Source organism: Volvox carteri, assembly GCF_000143455.1.
Source record: "Volvox carteri f. nagariensis unplaced genomic scaffold VOLCAscaffold_55, whole genome shotgun sequence".
Classification (NCBI taxonomy): Eukaryota; Viridiplantae; Chlorophyta; class Chlorophyceae; order Chlamydomonadales; family Volvocaceae; genus Volvox; species Volvox carteri.
The window spans coordinates 446,085-453,916 of NW_003307598.1; the positions used below are offsets into that span (position 1 = coordinate 446,085).

Consider the following 7,832-nt stretch of genomic DNA (forward strand, 5'->3'; position numbering starts at 1 on the left):
AGTGCCAGGGGTGGGGCCTCGGTCAGAATCGTGTGCATGTTGCACCCTTGAAATGTGAGGTCACGTTCGTACTTAGCCCGTGTACTAGTGTGTGCCGGGTATTCCACAAAGACATGCATTTCGTCTTCAACCGCCCCGCAGTCACAAAGCCTGCAGGTGCACGCTGTGCACTCATGGCCGTTAGGTCGGTTAATCTCTAACTCCCAACAGCCTAACCGGAAACGTCTAAGCATTTGATGCAAACATTGGGGCATGGCGATTTCAGGTGGTCATTATGGATTTCAGCACAAACAATGAACCCTGCCTGCTCCCCCGCGCCCGTTGTGGGCAAGCAATGGAGAATCAGGTGATAGACCGAGCTTTCTATTAGGGCCTGGTGCCGTATTAGGGAGGGGTAGGGTCTGTACAGGGTTTCCGGGTTTCCTCGGTCTTCTTGAATCCTCACCCCAAGAGCCAGTCTTCTTGTGTGTTTCAGGCTCAGTGCTCAAACTCGCGTGACGGAGCCTTGACCCCCGGGGGAGGAGAGCGGAACTAGTGGACCTGCGGCTCTCGGCTGCTTAGGAGGGGACAGAGGCCCCTTACACCCCTCTCCTATCTGCGGGAGGAGTTTAGGTGGTCTTTCCGTTGGGGCTGGGCAGCAGTCCCTGGCCAGTGTCAGGCACGGCCAAATACTTGCAACACACGCACACACACACACACACACACACACACACACACACACACACACACACACACACACGCACACGCACACACACTCACATGCACATGCACACACACGCACACACACACACACACACGCGCGCGCGCGCGCACACAAGCTCACGATATTGAATTGAATTGAATTAAACTGTTACAGAGTGGGAAGCTTCTGGGCCATTTGAACATATTGTCACACAAGCTCGTGATATGCCAGCTGAGCTGATTCCCGTGCCTCGAATGCCCTGGTTAAAACCTTCTTGCGGACATAACCCAGCTCAGACAATGCACGGCTAATATCAGGGCCGCTCCAAAGAGTGCCCAGTAAGTTTGTCATAGCGGTGGCCAGATCGGAGAGCAATGCTTGGTCGTCGGCCTGCACCAGCTCCACGAGCGTCTGTGCAGCGATCTCATCAAACTTGCGTGGTTTGCGTGTTCCTGTTTGTCCTCTAAGCGGCAGGACATCGCCATTAGCCACGTAGGACTGTATGATAGCATGAACAGTCCTCTCGCAAGGTCTGTGCCCGAAAGCTTCAGCTATTTGCGCTTGCGTGTAATTCTCGTCGAAATAGAGGTGGCAAACACGTTCGCGCACTTGTTTGCTGTAGTAGTAAGGGTTCAATACTTCTCCCATGGTGAGATCAGCTCTACAAACTGAGTATGCACACGTACGTATTCGCGTATATAGAATATCATAATAGAAATTTTGCGTGTTCCTTGCGACTTGCGACTTGCAACTTGCGACTTCAGCAGTACGCAAGACTGCACTTCGCCTCGCATCCCGCAATTTGTTTTGCAAACAGCCATAAAAAAAGTTATGAAGCGCTGACTAACAGGGTGTTTCCAATTAGCGACTCGTTATTTCCACTAGAGTTAACTTAGGGGGACGTTAGAGGTGCGCTAGAGGTCGTGGTGTTTCCAATAGTCTCCGAAACCAAGACATGGTGCCAAAGAAACAACTCAGAAAAAATCATAAAGCCATGTAACATGTTTATCAGGATGCGATATGTTGGTCTAGCACAATGCATGATATGATAGTCGCTGGCGAGCTGAGCGTCACGCCAGTCAATGCGGGCAGCAATGCGCGGAAGCGCGACAGCAGGAGGACGTGCAATCCCAATGGCGTAGGTGGCTTGGACAACGTTGATAATGTTGGCCATTAGGCGGGCGTCGTAGGTGAAGGTCGCAAGATCGTCAAGCATACGTCAAGCCCCTTTTTGCAAGCAGTGAGGAATGCAAGAACAATTCAAGCCCAGAAATGATGTCGACGATCCCCACAAACCTTGCGCACACCACAGTGTAGTACGCTACATTTCCCTTAGAATATTTCAACGATTACTGTTAACAATTAACTGTTATAATTCGTTAACGATTCGACTCGAGTTTCGTACATGTTACGAGTCCCGTAACATGTCTCGAACATGGCGGTTGTTCGTAGCGAACCCAACGGGCTGGGGCCCCGGCCCCACCGACATTATCCTAGTACGGCAGGACCGTGGTAGGGAATCTCCGGCAGGTAGGCCGAGATATAAGCTACCCGGGCAGGGTGCTATGGCTAGGCACTTAGGGTTCACGACTATTTGGTGTTCAAATTTCAAGACTCCGCTGCCGCCGTCTAGATTATTTTCGTACGCGTCTGTGTACGCTAGTGCTTTGGACTTCTTCCTGCCTCGGCGAGGACTGTCAACTCTACGTTTCCGCAAAGCCAGTCGACCCATCAGGTGAGCGACTGCTACAACACGGACACAAAGCAGCAGGGACGCCTCCCTGAAGTTGCGCCCTAAGCATGGGAAAGGCAGGGAAACCATCAAGAGCCAAACAGCCGCCAAAGGGCTTCCTTATGTTCGTTATCCCACCGAAGTCGCCACATGCGCGACAGAGTCCGTCGGAAGTCCAACAAGGTGTTGGCCAAGTTGTCCGGCGACAGGACGATATCAACAGCATCCAAAATAAAATCTTGAGCCCTCGGCTCGTATTTGGGCGGTTTGCAGGTACGGGGAATGCACCCACGACCATGTAACACACACAAACACGGTCGCGTTTCTAGTAGCTTTTTCAATTTTTTAAAACATAGACGGCGTAGGCCAGTCCAAAACGCACCAACGAGGAGAACAGCGGACCCCCCAAAGCTCCTCTATGCAATTGCTGCCCATCCCACAGTGCACGCCATATGCGCGCTCCGTGTACCTCACGCCGTAGGAAGGCCTACGGTGCGTGTAAATTCCCCGGGGCAATTACTTACCTCTTCATAATTAAACCCGCGTAGCGTGCCCTGCACCCTCACATTAAACTGACGCCAGTTCAACCCCCTACTCTGTCCGCCATCACTCTTTCTGTACCACGGCAGCTGCTGTCCCTGTCAGTGGCAGCTCTTGCGGCCGTTCCTCTGGATGCGTGCTGGGAGATCTCACGGCCACGCGGCGCTGCATGTTCCAGGACCTCACGTTCTGGAGCATGTAGTAGCTGTTGTACAGCGCGGCGCACATGCCTGTAATAAGCTGTCGTACAGTATGACACACATGCCTACAGTAGCTGTCGTACAGTACGACACAAATATAGTCACACACACGCTACGGCGTTCTGCCATCATCTTCGATGAGACCCTTTTCAGCGGCCAGCTACTACAACGCCCATTTGTGGCGGTTACAAGATGCCTTTGCCTGTACTTGGAAGTACAGAATAGCCTTAGCACAGCAGCTAAGGCCATGCTCGGACAGCAAAGCTTTAAAAAATTCCTAGGAACATATCATGCGTTTTAATTGCTCATCTTTCTCCAAGTCGTTGCGAGTCAATCAAACGAGGTCAAACCAGGTCAAACTGTTCGTCAACGACATAGGTAAAACAACAACTAATCTAATCTATCATACCTAAAACACAGACAGCACCTATGCGTATCCACCCGAGTACCACGTGGAGCCCGTAGATTATCAAGAAGAGTCAAGATGAGAGATACATCCCGATGCGTGCATTCGACAGAACATGTGTGCTGAAGAATTACAAAATTACGTCACCTGATCGAACCCGTCAAAGAACGAGATGTAATTTCCTCGACCGTGCAAATCAAGGTACACCACCCCTAAGGATCATGATACGTTCAATTACAGTGACCCCTCAGCCATGGTGTTAAGATTACAAGTAGTTTCGGAATTCCAGTTGGGTGCTGAACGCGTTGAGGTCGCTGGGAGAGCTGCACAAGTCATCAGCACGGATGAGGTGGATGCCTCGCGGGTGCCTCGCTCGTAACCGTGGAGGAGGTACACAGGAGGACCGCCAGCCTAGCGGCCACGGGCTGACCTCCTATCCAGCACCTAGTACCATGGGGCTAATTCACACGGGTGATATCTCGCATGTGGAGAGGAACATAATCTAAGCCCAGTGCCTGGAAGATATCGGTTTCACACCTGCATAGCACGTGCGATGATAACCACGACAGGGAGCAGTAACAAAACAGGGGTTTAGCGTAATGGGTTTGGTTTGATTTGTGTGCGGCGCAAGTCAGCAGACCGGGGTTGGGGTTTAGATGTCCCTTGGGAGGTAAGGAAGCACTGCGCCTGAGCCTGAGCACGGGCGTGATGAGTTCAAGGGGCTGGTGGTATTGCAGTTGTGAGTTGCATTACCCTCCCCGGGTCGTACCTTGTTCACCCACGTAATAATGCAGCACCTGCAGCACCTCTCCCGAACCAGTCTCCCCCCCCCGAACCGTCCCCCGAAAGCTGCTGTCACCTGCTGGCCAAACCCATCGATGATCCAACCCATCCCCATCAGAAAACTGCACATTGCGCGTATCAGAGGAGGGGGGGTAACCCCTCAATTGTTTTTACTCTTTTTACACCGTCGCGATATGTTTTCTCGACACCAAACCTAACCATTTTTTTTAAACACCTGTAGCACAGCCCAGCTGAAAAACTACCCGACGTCCATCATTTCCCCTCCTAACTCCCGCCCCCACCTGCACGGTACCGTAGCCACGACGTACTCCGCCAGACCCTCCCTGGCTACGCTCCCAGAGGTACCCGCACCCCGGCCCCCGGCTGCTGGTTCCCCCCCCCGGCCCCATCTGCGCTCCACAACCTCCAGACCCTTGTCACTCAGCCGGAAGGCCTCTGCCCGCGGGTGTACGGACTGAGCCAGCTGTCGTACATGGGGGAGCGGTGTACTGGCCCAGTACCTTCCAGCAGTACAGTACACAACAGCAAAACCATGCAGTGGGAAAGGGCCGGAATGAGATCATGCTGAGCGAGGGGGACGGAAAGGCTTAATGTGTGCTTATGTAGTCGATTGCACGTGTATTTGAATTAAATTAGAAATTTTGACGTGAATGCCTGTGTGGGAGTACAGGAGGTTTTCGTTACGACAACCTTTAGGGAATCCATCAGGCAGCTTACTTCGGGCAACATGTAAAGTTTACTACATGTAAAGTTTACTACAGCACCAAGAAAACCCCCCCGGCATGTATCAAGGGGGCCAACGAAATGGAAGGGTTGCAGGTTCTACCCTAGCGTAGCGTTATCCATAAGTCACTATCGGTCACCAGTAATTTGTTCTCGCAGGTATACATACATACATTTATACGCCTGCGGCTCTTATCTATCCGAGTTGTCCTACTATTTCGCATCTCCATCCGCACCTTAGCGCTCGATTAAAGTCCATGCCACTGCCGAAGTAGGTGACCGCGAAGGGCAGTAGCCGGCGGCGGTAGCACTTGATGTCGATACGGCAGTAGCACCCGGAGTTCGGATTGCGCCACATGCCTGCCGGTCGGATTGCAGCGGGGTCGGGGTCGGTGGGGGGGTCCAATGCAGTCCGCAGAGGAGGTAGCGGAAGAAGAGGGAACGACCGGCCCACGCGGGGACGGAGGAAGAACTAGCGGCCTGTTTCGCCAAAAAGCACATGTCGGGTGCAGAGCTCCCCGTGTAGCTGACTTTCCCACCTCGCCCGGGACTGAAACATACGTACAGAGATGTACAGACAAACTCACAGGTACAGAAACACTGTCACACAAACACGCGCCGACAATAAAAATACTTTATTACATTTATAAAGTAAAAAAAGTGAAAAAGAATAGACGAAGAAAGGAAGAAATTAAAGAAAAGGGAAGGAAAAAGAAAAGAAAAAATAGAAAAATAGAAGTAAAAAGAAGTAGAAGTAGAAATGGAAAAGTAAAAGTGAACACATCACAACATCGACAAGACGATCGGCAAACAACGGTCGGGTAAACACGAGGAGGATTAGAAGGTGCAGAATGTTGCACACGGATTCGGTAACGCGCGGACCACCAAGTAACCCTCACCAAGCCAAGTGGAGCTCTCCACCTCATGACCACCACCACCACCACCACCACCACCACCCCCACCCCCCGCTGCTGCACCGTGATGATATGCGTGCGGCGGCTGCAAACCACGGCCGTGACCGTGTCTTCGTTCTCGGGTTTCATCACTGGTTCCCGAGCCACTCTCACGCCCAGACTCCCCGCCATTTCCCGGCGCCGACGGTAGCGACCCACGGGTCTGCGGTTCTGGCTGGAGTCGCTGCGGCTGTACAGCCCGGATGGGGGCAGGTCGGTGAGGGTTTCGGAAGTGGTCTTGTCGCCTGAGTGCAGGGAACGGGATGAGGGGCGGAAGTGGGCCGGAAAACAAGGCCAAAACCCCGGGGGGTGGGGAGAGACGGTTTGGTTGCCTGCACACGTGCCACAGAGCCTGTTGCACCAGTGACACAACGTAACTCACGATAACACACGATCGCCTCCTCTGCAGCACGGTTTGGTTGCCTGCACACGGGTAGAGATACCACCCTGTATGTACTTCCTTCCTCCCGCCCCGCCCCCACACGCACGTCTCAACCACGCAAGCCGATTCGGGATCCAGGTACCCGTCGGCGTTCAGCCGATCCACAATGGCCAACAGGAGCTCGTAAGGACCGACCCGCGGGTCAGCTTGAGGACTCGGAGCAATGATGAAGTCCTGCACCTCCCATTTTGGATCGGGCAATGGGCAATTTAGATCGGGCAATTGGCAATTTAGATCGGGCAATGGGCAATTTAGATCGGGCAATGGGCAATTTAGATCGGGCAATGGGCAATTTAGATCGGGCAATGAGCGGCGCGAAGGGAAACAACCCAGTCAGTAAACAGCAGCCGTAGGTGGTATTGCCGCCAGCGCCCCCCAGGTGGTAGACCCCAAGGGAATGTATACCCCGGCAAGGCGGTAGCGGGTGGCCACACATCAGGGGACCACAACGGACTGCCGTACACTGCTCTGCACTATTGGGGACCCTAAGACGTGAACCTTGGACACCTTGAGCAAATTGACAAAAAGGGGAATCTGCCGAATAAGCCAAATAGAACGTTGCGGAAATGCGGGTCGTTTTTTTCACAAGGTTGGTCGCAATTCGCGAGGGGCTCAGCTTTTTAGTTTCTTTCCTAAATCCTAGGGGTTTAATTTCGGGGTTTGGGGTTTTAGGCAATTAATCCCATCACGAAGAGCTTTGAGAGTTTGAGGTTTTAGCTAGCTGCAGCCCGGCTACCTGATAGTGCGTGTTTGCTCGTACGTACATTCGTACGTACCACGTCAGCAGAGGAGGTGTGGCCCCGCACGTAGCTGCCCATGGGCCTTACGTGAAGTCGATCCAGGAGGTCGGCATCGGGAAGCTGAGTCAGAGCCTTCAGGTGTCGCAGAGGGGGGAGGGGAAAGGGGAGGGGAAAGGGGAGGGAGGGTGGTGAGGGGAAAGGGGAGGGAAAGACGAACCACGAACCACGAGTGAGGGGAAAGGGGAGGGAGGGTGGTGAGGCCCAGAGGTGCAAACCGAAACCAGAGATTGCCGCAATCTGGGCGTGAAAGCCGCACCGAATCCCAAACTGTGGAAGGGGAGCGCTGAGGGGGCATAGGGAGCGCGGAGTAGGGAGGAGTAAAGTAATCGAAGAGGTGAAGCATGGGAAGGGAGGGGTAAGGGAAGGGAGGGGTAAAGGGAGGGAGGGGTAAGGGAAGGGAGGGGTAAAGGAAGGGAGGGGTAAGGGAAGGGAGGGGTAAGGGAAGGGAGGGGTAAGGGAAGGGAGGGGTAAGGGAAGAGAGGTAAGGGAAGGGAGGGGTAAGGGAAGGGAGGGGTAAGGGAAGAGAGGTAAGGGAAGGGAGGGGTAAGGG

The 7,832-nt window shown here is 53.4% G+C and overlaps 3 protein-coding genes across 3 annotated transcripts in view; 1 reads left to right on the forward strand and 2 right to left on the reverse strand.

The window, feature by feature from the left end:
• Positions 1-837: 837 nt before the first annotated feature.
• Positions 838-1,339, reverse strand: VOLCADRAFT_106973 (uncharacterized protein). Its single transcript, XM_002955849.1, has one exon. It carries the CDS (start codon positions 1,328-1,330, stop codon positions 890-892), a length of 441 nt encoding a protein of 146 aa, XP_002955895.1. The 5' UTR covers positions 1,331-1,339; the 3' UTR covers positions 838-889.
• Positions 1,340-2,247: 908 nt separating this feature from the next.
• On the forward strand, positions 2,248-3,156 carry VOLCADRAFT_96791 (uncharacterized protein; the record flags this gene model as incomplete). The annotated part of the gene is made up of 3 exons (XM_002955789.1): positions 2,248-2,417; positions 2,857-2,906; positions 3,044-3,156. 3 exons carry the CDS (start codon positions 2,248-2,250, stop codon positions 3,154-3,156), a joined length of 333 nt encoding a protein of 110 aa, XP_002955835.1.
• An 862-nt stretch (positions 3,157-4,018) lies between these two features.
• Positions 4,019-7,832, reverse strand: part of VOLCADRAFT_96792 (uncharacterized protein) — a gene marked incomplete at both ends in the record, with an annotated part of 13,945 nt that continues 10,131 nt past the window's right edge. Inside the window, 9 exons of the mRNA XM_002955850.1 lie at positions 4,019-4,097; positions 4,646-4,864; positions 5,324-5,447; positions 5,627-5,637; positions 6,009-6,285; positions 6,423-6,463; positions 6,529-6,662; positions 7,259-7,354; positions 7,539-7,565. Coding sequence (XP_002955896.1) covers positions 4,019-4,097; positions 4,646-4,864; positions 5,324-5,447; positions 5,627-5,637; positions 6,009-6,285; positions 6,423-6,463; positions 6,529-6,662; positions 7,259-7,354; positions 7,539-7,565 — 1,008 coding nt within the window. The remainder of the gene's footprint in view (positions 4,098-4,645; positions 4,865-5,323; positions 5,448-5,626; positions 5,638-6,008; positions 6,286-6,422; positions 6,464-6,528; positions 6,663-7,258; positions 7,355-7,538; positions 7,566-7,832) is intronic.

Coding starts and splice junctions, on each gene's coding strand:
- VOLCADRAFT_106973 (XM_002955849.1), bottom strand. CDS start 1,330: ATGGGAGAAGTATTGAACCCTTACTACTACAGCAAACAAGTGCGCGAA.